At 41.4% G+C, this 21,778-nt stretch overlaps 1 protein-coding gene across 5 annotated transcripts in view; it reads left to right on the plus strand.

Moving 5' to 3' along the window:
* TNIK (TRAF2 and NCK interacting kinase) overlaps positions 1-21,778 on the plus strand; it is a 413,250-nt gene that overhangs the window by 318,564 nt on the left and 72,908 nt on the right. For 3 of the 5 annotated variants that reach the window (XM_017851566.1, XM_017851567.1, XM_017851568.1), the window contains 3 exons: positions 13,152-13,262; positions 14,099-14,185; positions 15,271-15,459. In XM_017851566.1, coding sequence (XP_017707055.1) covers positions 13,152-13,262; positions 14,099-14,185; positions 15,271-15,459 — 387 coding nt within the window. The remainder of the gene's footprint in view (positions 1-13,151; positions 13,263-14,098; positions 14,186-15,270; positions 15,460-21,778) is intronic. The other 2 variants (XM_017851569.1, XM_017851571.1) reach the window with 1 other exon arrangement.

The raw sequence follows: 21,778 nt of genomic DNA on the forward strand, positions 1-21,778 counted from the left end.
TGACAAATAGTCAGTGAACACCTCTGTTGTGTGAGCACCATGCTAGACACTAGAAATACAGTCTCCCATTGTGACGATTAGATCTGTGAGGGAAACAGTCACAAAACAGATAATCAGCCAAGTAATCATTCATCATCACAGCAATGACTGCCGTGGTGGAGGACAGTGGCATGCTAAAAGAGCATGCCACAGGGTGGGAGGCTCACCTGGCTTGGTCGGAGTCCGTCGGAGTCCTGCTAGAGGAGGGAGTGAGGCATGGAGAGATACCAGGCAGGGAAGCCACGGCACAGTCATGCAGGGCTTTGTAGACCATGTTGATCACTTTGAATTTTATTCTAAGAAAAGTGGGAAACTATTGATGTGTCTTCACTAAGGGAATAGAATAAGATCTGCCTTTTTCAAATTAAACTTTGGCTGCTGCAGGGTAAGTGCTGGAAAGAAGCAAGAGTAAGTGGAGGAGACAAGTTAGTCCAGGCCAGAGAGTATGATGCTTTGGACAGATGATGGTAGAGTGGGAATTGAGAAAAGTGGACATGTTTGAGACAAATGTAGCCTGTAGGCCATGCAGGATGTGCAAGTTGATTAGACATCAGGGATGAGGAAGAGCAGCCAACAGTAATAGTAGTCCAGTCCATGCTGTTGGATTATGTAGAGACGGCCATAGAAGACAGGCCAAAGATAAGAAAAATAGGAATTATTGGTCTGTGGTAATAAAAGTACACATGAGAAGAGAGTGTGGGCCTGAGCTCTAAGAACTCAGAACAGGCAAGGAAGAGACAGCAGAGAAATTTGATAAGGGAAGTGGAAAGAACACCTGGAGAGTCTGATGCTATAGAAGCAAAGATTTAGTATTCAAGCATAAGGATGGCGTTAAAGGGGCCAGCTCTGTAGAATGCTGCTCAGAGGTCAGGAAGACAGTAGCATCTTTTGGTTTCAAATGACAAAGAGGATATTTAAAGTATAGTTTTTGTGTAATACTCCCTAGAAATGCTTTCATTTCCTGTCTGTTTCTGGGAAGGGAAGCAACCTGCCCAGGGAGTCAGTAGATCTGCACTTGGAGTGAAAATATGTCACTTTTTGACGGCCACCATGTACTACTACTACCTGCGTGCCCTGGCAGTTCTTATTCTCCCTGCACCTCCACTTCCTGAGCTCTACAGGGAGGTCAGCAGCAAAGCTTGTTCCCACCACCAAAGTCGTCCTGAGGATTAACCAGAAAAATGGATGTAAAAGAACTTTATTGACTGCCAAAAGCTGGACAGACCTCACTTTTGAGGACTTGTCAAATTCAGCTTCAATACTTTTAACGAGACCCACCTTATGCTTGTGTTGGAACTTTTCATAATACCATGCTCATCCATTTGCTGTCAGCTTTTTGTTCACATTCTCTGTTACCACACATTTTTCCTTTTTTCTCTTTTTTTAATTAATTAATTTATTTTTTGAGATGGAGTCTACTCTGTCGCCCAGGCTGGAGTGCAGTGGCACGATCATCTCAGCGCACTGCAACCTCCGCCTCCCAGATTCAAGGAATCCTTATGCCTCAGCCATCCGAGTAGCAGGGATTACAGGCATGCTCCACCACGCCCAGCTAGTCTTTGTGTTTTTAGTAGAGATGGGGTTTTGCCGTATTAGCCAGGCTGGTCTGAAACTCCTGGCCTCAATTGATCTGCCTGCCTCAGTCTCGCAGAGTGCTGGGATTACAGGCATGAACCACCGTGTCTGGTCACCATTCACTCTTCTCTTAGGGTAACCAAGCCAGTCTCACAGCAGCTCAGCTGTGCAAGCTGAAGCCCAAACCCAGAGAAGCCCTGGTGTGGAAGGTTGTTCTTTGGAACCTTAGCAGCTTCTTCCAAATGCTCCTAGCCAGCCCCCACCCACAAAAGAGTGGTGAGGTGGTGGGGAAGCTGCAAGTTTCTTTAAGAATCACAGTGCAGGACAGCATACTGATGCTCTGGAAGTCCTGGGACAGCAGAGCATTTGGTAAAATTCTGTTGAGCATGAAGTTGTATTTTGGTTAACAGCATGGAGTCTAGAACCTAAGACTGCCAGGGGTCAAATCCCAGCTTTCTTCCTTATTAGACGTGTGACCTGAGTCAGTTCTTTAACTTTCCTGTTTTACAGTTTCCTCATCTGTAAAGCAAGAAATAACAATAGCATTTACCTCACAGGGCTGTTGTGAAAATTAAATGAGTTAATTCATAGAAAGCCTGCCGACATCACTAACACACAGTGAGCCCTCAAGAAATATAAGTTGTTCCTGCTATTGTTGTAGGTGCCTTTGACCAAAGTCAGGCAAACAAATTTCCAAAGTTTGAACTTCTTTATGTGCTGCAGTAAAACGTTTTTGGATTTATTAAAATAAATGTAAATAGGTAAGCTTCTTTCCATGCTTTGGGAAGAATATTTGTTATAATACTGGGAAGAATTCAGTTCTATCATTAAGAGCAATAAATGTCTAATAGTTCTTAGATGGCCAGCTTTAGGTTCATGTAGAGGTAAAATACACCATCTTTACAGGCCAAGGCCAAGGTTTAATCCTAGCTGTGGGGTCTTGGGCAAATTACTTAACCTCTCTGAACCTCAGTTTCCTTACATGCACATTTGGTAAAAAAAAATTTACTTTTCAGGATTGTTGAGAAGTAAATGAAACCATAAATACAGAGGACTTGGCACAATGCCCAACACAAAAACTGGATTGATATTCTTGGGTGAATATTTTATTGTTATTTTGGAACTGATGATTTCAAAGTATAGTGCTGTTAATTTTTTCATTTTAATGGTGCTCTCTATAGATAGCATTTCCCCATTCCCTGTCTTCCTTAATTGCTTAATGTACCTTCCCTGTTTAGTGTAAAACCTTGACTTTTTCATCCCCTTTGAAGGCGTTTTCCAGGGCCCTTTTTTTTTTTTTTTTTTTTTTGTTTTGAGACGGAGTCTTGCTCTGTCGCCCGGGCTGGAGTGCAGTGGCCAGATCTCAGCTCACTGCAAGCTCCGCCTCCTGGGTTTACACCATTCTCCTGCCTCAGCCTCCGGAGTAGCTGGGACTACAGGCGCCCGCCACCTCGCCCGGCTAGTTTTTTGTATTTTAGTAGAGACGGGGTTTCACCGTGTTAGCCAGGATGGTCTCGATCTCCTGACCTCGTGATCCGCCCGTCTTGGCCTCCCAAAGTGCTGGGATTACAGGCTTGAGCCACCGCGCCTGGCCCCAGAGCACATTTTCATTATGTCTTACTGGGCTATCTATCTGCTGGTGACTTAGCCCGCAGTCCTGGCCTTGTCAGGACAAGGAGGCAGCCCATTCTTCATCCTTTTGTGGATGTCTTGTTTAGTGGGGTCAACCGCCACCTTGGGAAGCCTCCTTTTCCCAGTAAAACCTAGAGGACCTTCCCCTGGAGAAAATGCCTTCTGATGGATTATCTTATCAGAATTTCTTGCTGTCATTTCCAACACTGTATAATTATGATCCCATCATTGCCACCAAGTGGCTGCATGAAATTTCATTTCCTAACAATATCTAAATAAGGTTCATAAGAAACAGAGATCTTGTGCTGAGTGAATAACAAGCTTCTTGCATCAGGGAAATAATACCTTACGAGTGACCCTTTCACCAAAAAGGTGAGAACGTGGCAGTTCAGTAAGACATTGCCTGGGTTTGAATCTGAGCTCTGCCACTTACTGCCTTTGTCATTTTGAGCAAGATATGACTTCTCTATGCCTCAGTTTGACCACTTACAAAATGGGATGTAATACATACAAACCACTTAGAACAGTATCTGGCAACTGAGTAAACACCTGAGTAAGTTCAAGGAGAATGTTACATGTGAAGGGAAGAATCTTGCTTCTCATTACCTGCTTTGTTGTTGCTGCCCTGGGTCATCTTTTTCCAGGGTGAGGGCTTGAAGCTGACTGCAGCCTGAGCAAGTGCAGTGGGCAGAAGCAGGAGACAGGAAAATCGTGTGGGTTTTTACCAGTGCAGCATTTCTACCCACTGGACCACACTCCCAGGCTCCAAGCCAGAGGAAAGCACTGTGAGCAAGAATAATTCTCCAATCTCAGAGCCTGGAGTGTTAACACATCAGCACTCCCGAGAAGTGGTCTTTAATTCACTTAATCTTGAACCACAGGTGTCCCAGTGTGTCCTGTGAGCAGTGGCTGGCTAGTTGGAGGCAGCACAGCTTTTTATTCCTGGATGTCATTAGCATCAACACAAGACTGAACACTTTCTAGCTGGGCTTTTGCTCTGTTATTTCAATAACTGAACAGAAATGATGAAACAGCTGGGAACCAGCCTGGCAAATCAGACGCTTGTTGTCCAGGACAGAGCATGCCCAGGGGCTTTGGATAATGGTCAGTAATCGCATGTATGTGTAAATCACACTTGTGTTTCAGGGAGCTGTGTCATCTGCATGGATATAAGGAACCCCACCTCCCAGTGGATCCCCAAAGGGCTTCTTGTTCTAACTTATGTGTTGTGCCATAGGAGTTCTGAGTTTGTCCACTTTGTCACCTGGATCCTGTGATGGGAGGGGTTTCCTGCCACAGTGCGGAAGTTGGGCTGACATCCCTATCTTATAGTGTAAAATGCTACTGAAATCTGGAGTCCTTTTGCCCAAGCTCCTGCCTATGCTTTTAAGACATAAGAAGGTAGAGTACGCTAGTGTTTTATACTTAACAGCATTTCATACTGAAAAAAACCCGGAGTTAGGCAGTTGCTGATCCTTGGTGTATCTAGAGTACCTTGCATGGAAGGTAGGGATGGCTTTTTAGTGCCTGCATGCAACTGACATCACACAGACCTACCTTCCATTGTCTAGGGTCTTCACAGAACCACCTTTATTACATCTAGTCTATATGTTTTGTGTGTTCACAGTCTTCTTAGTTATTCCTAACCATAGAACTACGACAACAAAATAGTTTCACATGAAATCTTATTTCACATGACATTTAAGTTGAATTGCTTTCATTTCGACTCTTGTTTTCTTTAGTGAGTGGTTTTATAGAATCATGGAGGCTGGGGAATATTAGGAACCTCAAAAGTGATCTCAGCCAATTCTTCTCTCAAAGCAAGAATTCTTTTTGCAATATTCTTCAAACAGGGTTATCTAACCTGTTTAACATATAATCTTACCTTGTATGTCCGTGAGCTTGAGACAGCACGTTCTATTTTTGAACAACTCCTAATGTTGGAAAATTTATCTTTTCATTGATTCAAGTTCTTGTGATATCCTTGCATTATTACAGGTTGTGCCAAATAAAACTGAAATTCCCTGCATATCTGCTCTAGAAATGTGTGAAGACACTAATAATGTTTTTCTACAAATGCTCCCAGTTCCTGCAACCTTTCTACATATAAGTTAGCATCTTTAGTATCATCTCGGGAGTACTGGTGTGGCCCGCTCTGTAAACACTGTGTTAATAGACTGATTTATAACTGGCTTGTCTTCTTAGGACTCAATCTGAGGGTCTCATACTAAGTCTTCAGAATGATGACAGTAGGAATTTGGGGGCTTCATCTGCATTTGACTTTCACACTAACATTCAGAGTCATAGGTACTAGGGGTGTCCATCAGGCCATTCTTGCTTCTCTGTATGACACCCAGGAGATCCCATGTGGTTGTTCTCTCTGGAGAAACTGAGACTCAGAGACACTATGGAGCTTGTGAATAATCACATTGACTAGCATCCATAGAAGAAGCAGGATGAAAATTCTTCCGCAAGTCTCCGTGAAGCTCAGTCTGTTTAGAACTGTCATGCCTCTTTCTGTGTCCGTAAAGACCAGCTTGCACACATGTGCTTGACAGTGCTTAGCCATGAGGCTGTCTGCTTACGAAAAGTTGGTCTGTGAGCACAAAGAAAAGCCTTCATTTAGGCAATTAATTTTCAGGAAAGCTCTCAAAGGGTAGGTTGGATAGTTTCTCTCTCGTGGTATAAAGTAGGTATAGAAAGAAAGGAATGAGTTATATCCAGCCTGTCTAGCTTTCTCAATGTTCTCTGATTACTATTTCTGTGAAGAAAAGGTAGGTAACAAGTAAAGACAGAAAGAGGGGAAAATGGCAGCTTTAAAAAGCATTGGACAGTATCTTTTACTTTGTATATACGATGTGTCAACCTGATTCTTGTGGACCAAAACGAGGCAGCATGGCAAGAGCCAGGCACAGAATATAAGTCCTGGCCTTGCACTTACCAACCGAGTGAATTTGGGCAAGACATTGGCCTGGACGTGCCTCAGTTTCCTTATCTGTCAAATAGGTGTGATGACAGTATTACCTGCCTCAAAGGGTTTTGGGGGGAATTAAATGAGTTAATATGAGTGCAGTGCTTGGCATCATAGGATGCACTACGTAAGTGTTCTTCATTATTATTCAGAGTTAGTATTCTTTTTATTTCATTGTCATAGAGTGAATTCAGAGGTGCCAGACTGCTTCTCCATCACTCTTGTGTCCTTACATAAAAAAAGGTTTGGAACCCCAGTTTTAGTTACAAGGAATCATGCCCTTACCTATAATCATTGGTTTGCAATGATCTTTCCAAAACTAAAACTTTAGGATATGTTAAATGAGAAAACGGAATGCCCAGAAGTTGGAATACCTCTCATCACAAGTGTAGCTCCATGAAGCTTATACAGAACAGTCCTATTTAAAGTGAGGGGGCATGTGTGATGTGTAGTCAATTCAAAAGACCACACTGGGTCCTTTCATTCTGAGTGTCTTTGAACAGAGAGCCCCTGGGTGGAGGGGATAGTTTGAGGTACTTCCCAAGGAGCCTGACTTGATCTTGCACCAGCCGTTTTCCTGTCCTCTGGAGGCCAACTCGGGTCTTCCACAGTCACAGTGGGGTTTCGTCTCACCACCTTCAGGAGGTCACCCAAGATGAAAAGCAACAGGAGCTCTCCAAGGGCAAATAAGAATTCTGCTTCGTTTCACTCTGAATGGTTAGATTTTTGCTTTGCAATGTAGCATAACCTTGCTCAGGATCTTAGAACGAATAGATTTGCAAGATTACTTAATCTACCCCCTCATTGAAAGTTTAGCTGAAGGTGACTTACTCAAGGTCAAACAACATTCATTCATTCATCACTTTTTTTTTTTTTTTTTTCGAGATGAAGTCTCACTCTGTCACCCAGGCATGATCTCATACAGTGGCAGGATCTCGGCTCACTGCAACCTCCACCTCCCGGGTTCAAGCAATTCTCCTGCCTCAGCCTCCCGAGTAGCTGGGATTACAGGCACGCACCATTACACCCGGCTAATTTTTGTATTTTTAGTACAGATGTGGTTTCACCATGTTGGTCAGGCTGGTCTCGAACTCCTGACCTCAGGTGATCCACCCATCTTGGCCTCCCAAAGTGCTGGAATTACAGGTGCGCGCCACCACACCCGGCCATCAGACACATATTTACAGAGCGCTGCTATGTGGTCTTCAGTGTTTGTATCGGTGGCAGTGCAGGACCAGAATCTAGTCTCAGTGTTTCCAAACCATTTTGTTATTTCCCCAAGCCCTGTTGCCTCTCTTGCCTACTCCTCTCTCCCAATGACACGTTGCATTGCAGCTATAGGATATTAATTCTCAGATGTGGATATCACTTGAGTCCATATAATGGGAAATGTGATGTATATAAAAGGTGGACCAGGGCCAAGGTTTGTTTCTCCTTTTTTTTGGCTTATATTCTTCTTCATGACTTTTCCTCATTCCACAAGGAGGACTTAAGGTGGTTTAAAGAGATTAATACAGCAATTAAAAGTAAAATAAACAAGGAGACAAAGTAGAAGGGAATATAAAGTAGAAGAGAGAAAGAAGATGCAGGCAGGAGCGGGGTCAGTGCACAGAATGCCTGCACAACGTGGCATCCAGCGCTGTTGCCCAGGGTGGTCACTAATCTGCTCTGAGGCCTGACACCTGAGAAAAGAGACAGATGTGAAGTGGTTGAGATTCATGTTGTCCATCAGATAAATCAGTTACTCAGGCAAGCTTTCTGAGATCACACCGAAAACTATACACTTGCCTAGTAAGTAGTGCAATGAACAATGTCTGAGACAATATTCCCGGCATAAATGCAGTGGTTAGCTTTATTCAGCTATTTTGAACACATCATAAAATGCAATTGGATGGCATTGCAATTCACCAAAGTCACTTCTATGAGAGCTAGAACACCCTAGTGTAGGTCCACACTTTTCTCTTATCTAAAGTAATCTAAGAAGAGCATTTAAAGAGAAAAGAAAAAAAAAAAAAGGTAAGACTTGACTCCACAGCCCTTGTGAGGAACATGTATGAGGATTATTTCTTACAACTAGACCTCTAATAACAATTCAGAATTTAAGGGTTGAGGTGACATTCTCTGCAAATAATTTAAACAGCGAAAATTCTACATAGCCAATTTGGGACAAATGTATTACCTTCGAGGGCCCCCTGAACAGGGGGGACAAAATTACTATTCCCTAATTAAAATTAACTAACAAATTCACATGCTTGAAAGTGCATCCACACAGCCTCTACCTAGAGGTGGCCTGAGGGGAGAGTTCACAGGGAAGATCAAAACTGCCCCCAGTAGATCCCCAGATCCAGCAATCCCACCACTGAGTGTATAGTGAGAGGAAGGGAAGTCTGTGTGTTCAAGAGAGAGCTGTGCTGCTTTGTTTATCGCAGCACTATTCACAATAGACAAGATATGGAATGAACTCAAGTGTCCATCAGTGGATGTGTGAATAAAGAAAATGTGGTACTTATATACAATGAAGTACTATTCAACCATAAAAAAGAGTGAGATTCTGTTGTTTGCAGCAATGTAGATGAACCTGGAGGACATTATTTTAAGTGAAATATGCCAGGCACAGAAAGACGAATACCATATGATCTCGCTCACTGGTGGAATCTCAGATGTCGCTCTCATAGGAGAGAGTAGAATAGTGGTTACCAGAGGATTGGCAGGGGGCAGTGGTGAGAGACCGGTCAATGGCTGCAAAGCTATAGATGAGAGGAATAAGTGCTGGTGTTCTATTGCATAAGAAGATGACTAGAATTCACATTGTATTACGTATTTCAAAATAGCTATAAAAAGTTTTTGAATACTTTCATCACAAAGAAATGATGTGTTTAAGATGGTAGATCTGCTAATTATGCTGACTTGATCATTACATAATTTATACATGTATCTAGATATCACATTGTACCCCATAAATATGTCCAATTATTACATATCAATCATAGATATTTAAAAGAAATTTTAAATATTTCATGCCTTTCTCTAATATTTAAAATAAGAAATTTTAAATATTTTAAAATAAAAATAAAAAAGAATTGTCCCAGAAAGAAATTATCCTTGGTGAACATCAACAGAAGACAAAAGGGACATGAAGTCCCTGATTATCTACTCCATAGAGTAAGGCAACAATTGTTAGGGCCTGGAAAACTTTAACAGTAGGTTCTATCCATGATCTCCCCACCAGGAAAAAAAATTAAGAAACTTATAAGAAGCCACTGAATGTCCAATTTTAAGGAATATAACTTTTGGCAATGCCTACAAGAAGACATGGATGAAAATATACTTCTAGGCAGTTCAATATAGGTGGAGAATCTGCCAACAGTTTTAGAGTAGTTGGTTTAAGCCATTCTTTACTGATAGCAGGACCACTATCTTCATTATGCATAATTTGAATAAGATCTAGGAATGCTATTTGATTCTCCCCTTTCCCTTTTTTTCCAGCTTAGACTCTTATTCCCTTATTTTTCATGCCTTTCTCTAAGATGGCAAACAGGTACATGCCAGTGCCAACTGTAGGTGACTCTTTTTAGAAGAACATTCTCCAGTTATGTCTGTGCTCAACATAAAAGAATGTTCCAGCCAATAAGAGCTACTTAAGAAGGGCATCAAAGAGCAAAGGTCTGGTACAAAGCTCTGCAGGGCTTTCGCCTTTTCTATTACTTATCCAATCTGCAGTATTCAACACAACAAATATCATTGGTGGCTGGCCTGACATGGAAAAAACGGGAGATAAAAATAAGTGGAACAGAGATCTTGCCCACAAACAGCTTTCAATCTAGATTGCAAAGTTGGTAAGATATACTCAAATGACCATACTATGAGGTATGGAAAGATAGCCATGCCATCAGTATTGATAGGAGGGAAAATTCTACAAAGAAATTTAAGAGGATACTGTGTTGTCTTTTCCTCAAGTTTCTTACTCTGTTCACCTCAACAAACTCTTAGGTGCACCTGCCAGGTGCCAGGCCTCCATGTGAGGGGTTGGGGTACAGCAGAAATCAGGCACTGGCCTTGCCCTCAGAGAGCTGCTTCTAGCAAGAGTCATCAAAGCTTTGTAAAGGTGTCTGCCTGAGGCCAGGGACTTGGTCTTACACTGATATGTTTTTATATATCCCCTCCCTCAAACAGCCCCATGCACAGGAGGAGAGAAAGCAAACATTTTTTCAGGAATGGCATTAACATTGAGACACAACAGCTGGAAATTGGCAGGGTGCCCTCAGAAAGTTGGGAAAGTGATTTATTTTTCCAGCCTCACCACAGGAACTGAAGCCCTGGCAGATGCCTCCATGTGTTAGCGGCGGCTGATCCGAGTGAGATCATTATTAATTATTAGTTACTTCTGAGTGTCTTTCGCAGAAACTACGGAGTACTTGGGAAGCCCAGACACTCTTGAGTTGCAATCAATACTGTATACACCTTGCACGGGAACCTGAGTGCCATGTAATTATAAACCAGTATTGATTCCTGGCAAAGGGGTTCAAAATGTATAAATCCTTCACATAAAAATCAGCTAACTCTTCAAAGGGCTTGATTATTTTCCTTTCCTTACGAAAGAGATGGATGGTTGGAGTAAGAAACTTGAAATGTTAGCTAAATTAGGGCTATTTCCTGCCAGGATCCAGATCTGTACACATAATTATTTTATTCTCTGTGCTGGCACTGATTCACTTTGGTTGAGTATTGGAAATGTCTCTGTTTTGGGTCTGTAATCCAAATTATTCAGTCCGTGTCTATGCTGATGTTTTCTACTCGCATCTTCCTATACTATTTTTCTGTAAAACAAATACTCGCATGTCTGGGATTTGCCTCATGCTGGTACCCACCCCGTTCCTGCTTTTCCTGCTCTTCTCTATCCCATCGTCCAGTTTGTCCCTTGGCCCGGAACTTCACCTGCCCTCTTACAACCTATCGTCACCAAATCCTGCCTATTTTATTTGGGCCCAATTCTAATTTCTGCTTCTAAATTGGTGTCCACTGAAGTCCTATTAGAATGACCAGAAACCTGTATAGTTGTTAGTCTTTATTCCTCCTGGCTGTGTCTCCATCCTCAGCAGTGATTACAAACATGGACTCTCATCCCGCCTTTGCTGAAATCATCGATGCCCTATCATTTTATGCCTAGATCCACAGAATGGCCTTGCACTGCTTTTCAGTTTCTAGTGTTGCCCCTTTCCATGGCTGATGGGGAGGCCTTTTGAAAATGCAGGTCTGATCAAGTCATTTGGCTGCATGAAGTCCTCCAATAGCTCTCCTTCGCCTGCAATCTAAGATGGACAAATCACTGTTGATCTGGAAGTGACAGAAACTGAGTCTTAAGAGATGCATCTTATCTCCCAAGACCCAGAGGTTATTGGAAGACAGCGGGTCCAGAGAATTGCTGCAGGAGCTCCATCAGGAAGGCTTCCACATGGGCTTCTTTGGCATTTTGAATCTCTGTAGTTGGTTTAGCTGGGGCTGACACACAGAACTTGTGTACAAAACTATCTCCCTGGTTGTGTAGAGCTAACTTATCAGTGTGAGACAGTCACAATTTACTCTCCTCTGGGTAGGTACCTCATGTTTCCTGAGCCATGCAGTGAAATCTTATTGAGAATGTTACAAGGGAATGGGCCCCCTGATATATCCCCTCTGAACTTCATATATGAGGAAAAAGAAATCCCAAAGCCAGTAAAGGATCTGACACAAAGGGCCAGCTGCCTCTCTCAAAAGGCACACTAATGCCATGATGTATGAGAAAACACTTGGTAATATGTGACAATCCTGTGCATTGCAGGATGTTTGGCATCATTAGCCTCTCATGCTAAATGCCAATCATGCTCCTCAGTCATCGGAACCAGCAAAAATACTCTTCACATGCCCTTAGATAGTTGCAAATGCTTCAGCGAGGGGTAATGGCACTGCCCCTACTTGAGAACCAATGGCTCCCGTAACTGCTTGGCCTAGTTCTGACTTCTAAAATGTTCTCCTTTCCTGAGAGTATAATGAAGAGCCAGATACTTTGTGATCTTTGTGTCACTCATCTGGCTTCTCTGTAATGACTGAGCTCAGATGCTGGACTCACATTGTCTGGCTTTGAAATCAAGCTCCACCACTTACTGGGTGTGACCTTGAACCATTACTCAATATCTCCGTACCTCAGTTTTCTCAGATCAAATGGGAATAATAATGACATCTACTTATTTTTGTGAAGAAGAAATGAAATTAAGCATGTAAGCTGTTTATCACACTGTCCACTGTTGGAGGTATGGTAATTGTATGAGGTGATGATGATGATGATGGCTCCCAAGCATAAGGGTCTTATTCGAGCAAGAACTTGAAATTGACACTTAATAATGAATACTCCAGAAAACACAGACAGGCAGCATGATATATGAGAAAAGGTAGCCGACTAGGTGGGAGTCAGTAAATCCTGTTGCATCCTCTGCCATCAATTCTGTATGCCTTTGAATATGTCACTTCACCCCTCTGATTTTTATATACTCTGAAATTTTTGTGTTACATGGTGTTAAAAAGATTGAATGACTTAAGCAGTGTGAAGTAATTTGATAAACAGCTTGATGATATGTAATAAATAACCTGTTTTGCATTGATGTTTTCTACCCCTGACTTGAAAACCCTCACCAGCCGTGGGGAGAACACACTTAACAGGAACTTCTTGGTGAGAGTCCACTTACATGGTAAATGGCAGGATGTTAGCATGACACTAAATCTCTGTCTCACCCACTCCCTGCCAGTGTACCCCCCAACAGCCCAGGAGAGAAGAGCCTTGAAGCATTTAGGCATCTCTCATTAACAGTTCATGTCTGGGGCTCAACAGCTTTTTCTGCTGGCTCCCTGACACCCCCACCAGGGCCTGTTGCCTTCATGGTTGTCTGCTGTTGCCCCACAGCAACAAAGGCGAGAGAAGGAGCTGCGGAAGCAGCAGGAGAGGGAGCAGCGCCGGCACTATGAGGAGCAGATGCGCCGGGAAGAGGAGAGAAGGCGTGCAGAGCATGAACAGGTACAGCTGGGACCAGGAGCCCCAGTGATGGCCCCCTGGGAACCCCAGCACCAGTTGTCTCTGGGGCGTGGGTCACCTTTTCTGAGGAATGCTCAGTTTACATGCGTTTTTACTCTTCCTCAAGCAATTATGCTCACCTATTCAAGAAGCCAAATGCATAGCCCTGGCATTGCCCACTCATTCAGCCTTGCTTCCTACCCAGAGTTTCCTGACATACCCGGATCTTCCAATTTTCCCAACCCTTGGTATCTGATTTGAAGGTAGCACTGAAGCATGAAAAATCAGCCAAGTCCCACTCTTTCACTGCTTCAGAAGAGCTTTTCTACTCATGCCATCTCTGGTCTTTATGACTTTGAGTTATTGCTGCAGGCCCCTCTGTCTTTGCTAGAATCACATTCTGACAGCACAGTGAAACTCGGCAGGATGGTTCCATCACATAGACAGTGCACGATGGCATTCAACAATTATCTTATCCCTGCTGCTTGCACAGGAGCCTCTGAACTTTATAGCATTGTTAATTCCAGGTAGTCCATAAAGAGAGGAGCCTGGAATGAAAAGCTTTAACATGTAGCTGGGCTTCTTAAAACCAAGCAGTAGCAGTAAAATGCTGGGCCATCTCAGTCAGCTGTTGCAGGTAGAGGGGCTTGTGCTTTTCATTATGCTGAAATGCATTTGCTTCCACGTGACATACTCTTCCTGCTTTGTAAGGAGGTATTTGGGTATTTTTCCCCTCCTTCCTTCTATACTTTACTTAGCGGCTCTTGTCACCTTTGAAATTACTGGTTCATTTCTCTTTCTTTCTGTTCCTCTGAATTCTCTGCTGCCTACCTCTCCAGGAATACATCAGGCGACAGTTAGAGGAGGAGCAGAGACAGTTAGAGATCTTGCAGCAGCAGCTACTGCATGAACAAGCTCTACTTCTGGTAATGGGAAAGCCAAGAGCCAGCTGACCTGCTCTGTGTTCATCTTGCAAGTGTGTGTGTGTGTGTGTGTGTGTGTGTGTGTGTGTGTGTGTCCTTCTAGAACATGCCAGTGCGGAAGAGGGGATCTTCCAAGCCTCAGGGACCTCAAAAACCTCATAGAAAATTAATACATTTTCTGATTGATTTTGCTGAGTCCTAATACATTTAATACAGTTGTTATGCATTCTTTATTAACTCCATTTATTTCTAAAACTTGAGTACGAATCCAGCCTTATTATAAGTACAAACTGCTTTTGAGACCCACTGTGTTTATTGCAGAGTAATTTTTAAGGCCATTTGCAACATGCTGCAATACAATCACAGCAAAATGCGCCTCTCCCATAAGAACCCACCAGCTCTACAGTCATATTTCATTTACAGACTATTAGCTTTACCCTTATGATGGGAACAGTTTGTGTCCCTTGCTCATGCAGCTTCCACTTGAAGTACAGTACTTTTTTATTATTACAAGCACTGCTCTCTAGATGGGCTTTTTGGTGTATTTTTTTAAACTGAACTTTTTATTTAATGGCATTCTGATATTTTTTAGCCTGTACATAAGCTTGCTAATGGCCTTTGTAGGTCCAAGTTTTATTAAATGAAAGATGATTTAGGCACTATCTTTTGGCTACTTATTTAGTTTTGTACTTAATTGTACATGTTTGAGTGGTTTAATTACTAGATCAGGAAGTGGGTGACTTTTTCTAGGGGTTGTATGCTGACCGTTTAAATGTCCTCATTATTGCCATTTTGTCATGTGTAATTCATCAGGGACAAGTCATTTTGTAGTTGATGGGGTTCAGTAGGGATTGCCATTTTAAAGCAATAGCGTTTTCATTAAATGACACATTCTTGTGTAGATACTAACACAAGGAAGTAGCTTATTTCTGTGGTACATCCTGACATCCTCCTGTCATTCTGTTAGTATTAAGATCCTTCATTATTTAGCATTATTTTGCCTCCATTGCATACTTAACTGGTACTGGCCGATGATTTCTATGTGATAATTTGGCCTTTTCTTTGCTCCTCTTTCCTGATCTGGACAGGAATATAAGCGCAAACAACTGGAAGAACAGAGACAAGCAGAAAGACTGCAGAGGCAGCTAAAGCAAGAAAGAGACTACTTAGTTTCCCTTCAGCATCAGCGGCAGGAGCAGAGGCCTGTGGAGAAGAAGCCACTGTACCATTACAAAGAAGGAATGAGTCCTAGTGAGAAGCCAGCATGGGCCAAGGAGGTAAGTAAGCAAGTGTAGCCTCACACTGTTGGCCAGGCTTTTGACTCTAATGAGTTTGTCTGATAGAAGTGGAGAGTTAACCCAGTGCTGCAAAGTTGGAAAACAATTCATCATAAGACACATGCTTTGCTTTTGGAAGAACCATAACATCATTTCTGTAGAGAAATGGCAAAATACCTTCCTCCATTTGTGGGGTTTTGTTTTGTTTTTTTGGTATATCTTTGTGGTTGCAATGGACTTTTATAGGAAATAACAGAAGATAGAAAAAACCTTTTTTCTGATACTCATCCAATTGAATTTGTGGCATGAGGATTTTTAGTGACCTTTTTCTTGAATAATGTGATTAAGGATTTATAGAATTCTAGGAAGAATCAGTTCCTGTCCATGCCTGGACCCTGTTACTGATCATTAACATTGTCGCTAACATAACTTTGTTCACCACGATACTACCAGCAGATGCACAGTTAACCTCAGACTTGTGGTGGTGGTATTCACTTTTAGGATCAGAGGTCATTCGTGTTTCTTCTACCCATACTTCCTTCATTTGCTTAACTACTAGACTAAGAAAGAATTTTCAGGAACTTAGCGCTATGTTGAGCTATTTTAATAAAAACTGCTTGGATGGGAGGGAAAAAAAGGGTGATAGCCAGACAGGTAAAGCAAACAAACAAAATAACTCCAACCAAATCAGCAACCTTTCCTGGGAGTCACTGTGTGAGGTCATGTGCGTCACACGCTGCTTTTCAGTTCAATCATTATTTCTGGCATCTAGTGATTTCCTTTATTTTATGGTGATCGTAGCTAGTCATTTAAAAGGATGTTTTGGGGTTATTTTGTATTTTACCTAAAATTTTATATATTGATAGCTCACACTTTTTTCAAGTTATCTAGAATACAATATTACTAGAAACAGATTTCTTACATGAGATCCTATTTTTCTGAAAATAATTCTTTGTATTTGTCTAACCTGTCTGACATATGTACAGAAAACGTTTGATATAATGTTGTCCTAATGTTAATGATAGTGGTTTATGGGAGGAGAAAGTAAAAAAAAAATGGATTTTTAAAAACTTTTTTGTACTTTTACATATTGTTTAAATCCTTTATAGTGATCATGTATTTTTTTGTGAAAAAAACTTTTTTCTTTTAAAACTTTAAGTGTGTGGAAAAAATTGTTTTGATTTGTGATGAAGAATTTTTTATTACTTTCCCTTATATCTGTAAACATGATCTATATTTACATAGCTATGTCTGTAACATCTGCCTCTTTCTGTTAGATCAGTAATTCAATTTTGTGATCCTACTCCCAGGTACAGCATCGACCCCTTAATAATCCACCTGTTCTTCCAGCTAAGCAAAATCAGTATGCTGCTAAGCAGCAGCTGACATGCTTCTCGGCTGGCAGAGATGCACCACCTTCTTCTACTGCTAAACCATTTTCTAGCCCTGCCAAGTTGAAATCCTCAGCTAAGCCAGACCCACAGCTCCTGACCATGGCAGGTGTTCAGACGACTGAAAAACTAGACTCTACAAAGCTAATGGCAGTAGCACCTGCAGGAATTAATGATTCCAGATCAAGACTCCTATTTGAGCATCACCCATGGAAGAAAGATGGACCAGCTTGCCCTATTAGACTTGGTTTAGAAGATCAACTGAAGCCTCAGGAAGCCTTGAGGACCATAGTGAGATCTCCAAGGCAATCTCACTCCCAAGGATGTAGCCCAACTCAAGAGTTAGGATCTAAGGTCATTTGTATGTCTTCTCCCAACATCTCCAAAGTGACAAGCCCTGAGTTGTCCATTACTATAATTCAGGAGGGCCTTAGAGATTAATGTAGAGCTTGGGGAAGGAAGAGCATGAACTCATGCATCTTTACAAGTGCTTCTACTCTTGTAAGAAATGCTGCATCACTAAGCGACCTCCCCTTGATGCATGACCACTTGGCTTTCAGTGTTCTCAGCCCCAGGCATGAGTTTAGGAGAGGGACACCTACAGATTCCATTGGAAAAGATCATGATTTTGTGCAACACATTCCAGAATTTCTTCTTTCCCCTAGACAGCTCCCTCATGCACAAATGTACCAGAAGACGGGGAAAAGCATGGAGCAGTTTTCACTTCCTTCATTCAGCCTCTACCCAGCACCTTGTGATTTGAACTTGTCTACTTTGACTTCATTGTTTTCCAGTTGCTATTTGTCCTCATCACTAAATTTACTGGCCTGTCCTCTCTATTCAGAACTAGTTCATAGCTCCCAAGCTTTCAGGAGATATGGGATTCCTGGGGGCAGATCTTTGCAGATGTCATCAAGGCACTTTTCTAGACCTCTTAATTCCCTCGTGCTTCCTGGTCAGGCTCCTAGCAGTAAGAGAAACACAGCATTTGAGCATGCAAACAACATGCCTGAGTCATCAAGCACTCCTGATGTGAGGTTTCCCAGTCACCATAAGTCTGGGCCATCTCTGATGGATGACATCTTCCAAGGTCCCTGGCTTCCTGGCATGTGGTGTGCTTCCTTTGGGCTTCATGCATTTCCAGAGATATATGGGAACATTCTTTGGGGATTTCATATTTAGTCCTCTACTCCTGGGTGTGGTTAACTTAATCCAGTTTCCAGCTAACCATTGTCTGTTCATGAAACAGTTCCCAAGTCTTAGAGTGAGTGATCATGTTTTAGAAGAAAGATGAAACATTTAGTTGATAGAAGGAGAGTGACAGTGCTAAATTTAGGACTGGAGCAATCGATGTACAAATAAGAACAAATAATTGTCTGCCTTGGTTTGAGTCATCATTTTTAACACCCACTTCTTAAAAAAGGAATAAAAATGAGTGTGAGGATCTTTATATTCTTGATCTTTTAATGCTTCTCATCAGCAATGTATGAACCTTTTATGTAAAGCATTATTTACAGATGTCTTTTTTCATATTAGGGAGGCAGGGGCTCAAAGTGACCAAGTAGTAATATACGTTTCAAACCTTTAGACATGAACATAGCTTATCAGTATCTTAACTATCAAGTTATAAGAAAACCTGGGTTAAACCCTCTGGAGGTAAAATAAAAGGATGCCATTTTCTTTTTTTCAAATGCACCCTCTGTGCCCATGCCACCGTCTCCTGTTGTGTAAGGTCTGGACTATTTTGCCCCATGTGCCGCTGAAGGTATCACCTAGCTGTCTTCCACCTATTGCAACCTCTTCTGTAATCTGTTCCAGCATTTGTTTTCTAACTCAGCTGTATGCCTTCTCATCAGGTTTTTTTTTTTTCTTCTGCTTTGCTTACTTTTCCATCTGCTTCTCCTCTTCCTCATTCCAAATCGGTAGTCCTTCATCAGCAATGTAATGCTCTTATACTGCTTTGTTCTCTGTGTTCTTGTTTCTTCATTGTGTAAAACACAATTGATCATTGTATTTCTCAGTACCTTTCTGATTAATATGTTGGATATTGTAGAGCAAATGAAAATGCTCAATCATTTGCAAATCCTGTTGAGCTCTTCCCTCACTCCTTTTACTGAGTATTCTTTCTGTCCTGGATGTCACATTGGCCTTGATTTTCAGATTTTAGCCAGAAAAGAATGTCTCTGCATTAAAAAGACAGCTTGGAGCCGGGCACAGTGGCTCACATCTATAATCCCAGCACTTTGGGAGGCAAAAGCAGGAGGATCTCTGGAACCCAGGAGTAGTTAGAGCAACACAGTGAAACCTCGTCTCTACAAATAACAATAAAAATTAGCTGGGCATGGTGCTGCATGCCTGTGGTCCCAGCTATACCAAAGGCTGAGGGTGGGACTTGAGCCTGGGAGGTTGAGACTGCAGTGAGTCATGATTGCACCACTGCGCTCCAGTCTGGGCAACAGAGTGAGACCCTGTTTCAAATAAATACAAAAATAAATAGACAGTTTGGGGGCATTCTCACTGCTTTCAAATTATCTGCCATTTCTGAGTTGGGATGGAAGTCAGGTATGTACTGTGAAAATATCAGTACGATGTTCTGTTGAACATCAGCAGAATTTGAAGGTCTTCTTCCTCACTTTTGGATGATGGAGATTCGTTTTCTTTCTTCTGCTCCTTAAATGGCATGGGATTTTCTGGGCCTGGCAGTAACTGTGGGGCTCCCCTTGCCTTTCCATCCCACATACTTAAAAAAAAAAATTGTACCAAAGCTCAGCAGTGAAAGAATGCTTTGTTTACATGAGTATTGCATGAGATTATATTTTAATTTTTTTAACACTCCATCATGTTCTCTTTCTGTGATATATGCCCGTCACTGGAGTGTTTGTTTGTTTGCAAACAATAATCTGCTAAGAGCCAAAATATCTGTTTATTTCCATTAGCTCACTGGACTTTGAAATCACTGTATATAAAAACTCCTTCTCCATCCAGATTTCTTGGCTCTACACCAAAGTGATTTTTTTTTCTTTTATATGAGTTAGTTTATATATAAAGTTCTGAAACAACCACTTCGAGAGTTTATATCTTTCCTCCATTTCTGCGTATCTCTCTTATGATTAAATATAGAACAGACCTGGAAGGAAATAGTATGGAGTCTGAGTTCAACTTCTTCCACTTCCTGGCTGCCTGACCTAGGGTGTGCCTCCTGCTTTCCTGAGATGCAGCTTCCTCATCTGCACATCTGCCTCACAATTGGGAAGCTCATGGGCAATAATGAATGTGCACGTGCCATTTAAAGTTACATACTACACAAATACAAATGAAATACCGTATTCAACGTATTCCTATTTTGTTTCCAAGACTGTTGTAGCTCACAAGGAACAAATGTTTTGTCTCGTTTTGGTCTGGATTTCATATGACCAATTCACTTGCATCTCCTATCTCTTCACCCACCTCTCCCAGGTGATAGATAAGCACTTCTTTATTTCCTATATCAACTTTCTAAGATTTTGCTTCATTACTTTTGAGTTATGTGCTCCATTCACAATGAGATCTATGCTTTTATCTGGAATATTGGTAAGAAGTTGACCTGGGAAAAGAGTTCAGGCCCTTAGAGTCAGACAAGATTGCATCTTAAACATTCCTTATGAATGAGGGTCTCTGCTGTGCTCAGAGGTGACCCAGAGCAGGGGTGTCATCAAACTTGCTCAGTAACCATCTGCCCATGTGGTTTTGCCCAACTATATTACTCAACTCTTTATGTGACTAGTGAGTGCAGGGTCAAAGTATTTAAGGAGCACTTAAAAGTTACTCACTGGCTTCTTTCCCTTTCCCCAGCATTGCCAATAAACACAAAAACCAAAGTGTTTTGTCCAGTTGGGGGAGAAAAGAATACCCATGTGACTGTGTTGAACTCACCATGTACTAATTCTTCAGTAAAGCCTTCTGAGACCTTCCTAAACCCTGTGGACTCTACATATTATGAAATATTATTAGAATGCACCCATATAACATAGTAAATATATATTTGCTGTCAACAGTTTTAAAATTACTTCTATAAATTTGTTTTGATATTCTCAGTAGATGTCATTCATTATTGTAAAGTGAGACACTGTAACCTACAAATTGTTTTAAAATATAAAAAACAATCTGACAATTGACATCGATACAGTGTTTCTCTTTATTTATAATGTTTTAAAAAATTTATTTTGAAATTGTTTTGGAAATCCTGTAATTAACAAATTTATTTTTAAGTTGTCTATATTTGCATAGCCTTTATATATACCAGAGGCCATAGACATGACTCCTGTGCTATGCAGTGGACAACACAGACCTGTCTGGAGCAGAATTTTATTTCTGAGACCACAGTTATTTTTTTCGCTATATATCATGCTACAGTAAATAATATAGCATTTTTGCAGAGGTGATCCAAACTTCTCCAAAGTTATTTTAGTTTTCATGTTGAAACGATTTTTTAATAAGAAAAAAATACCTTTATAGTGAAGTTGATCAGTCTGTGCTAATCTTCTCTGTATTTCTGATAATTCCTTCTACTATGAAATCATTTATAACAGCTATCTTTTGCTGTTATAGTCTAGCACCTTGACACTCTATACCTGATGGTACTGGAACACATTCTTAGTGGTGCTCTTGGCATTTTATGTCTTCTTGGAAGCAGGCAGTTGGAGCAGAAACTTGGCTCCTAGACTTTTTTGAACATCCTCAGGCATCGAAATATATCTTGTTGTTCCCAATTTTTAATCACTTGTATCCTTCTTCTAGATGCGAGAGGGGTTGGAGGGAGACTTTTTTTTTTTTTTTTTTTTTTTTTTGTCTCACATATTTATCTCCTGTTCAATTAGTAGACATAAGTTGTGATAAACCAGGGGACAGGCCTTTGTCTAGTATGAAAATAATGAAAAGGGCCTGCCTAG

This window comes from Rhinopithecus bieti, unplaced genomic scaffold (genome assembly GCF_001698545.2).
Source record: "Rhinopithecus bieti isolate Rb0 unplaced genomic scaffold, ASM169854v2 scaffold_33903, whole genome shotgun sequence".
NCBI classification, from domain to species: Eukaryota; Metazoa; Chordata; class Mammalia; order Primates; family Cercopithecidae; genus Rhinopithecus; species Rhinopithecus bieti.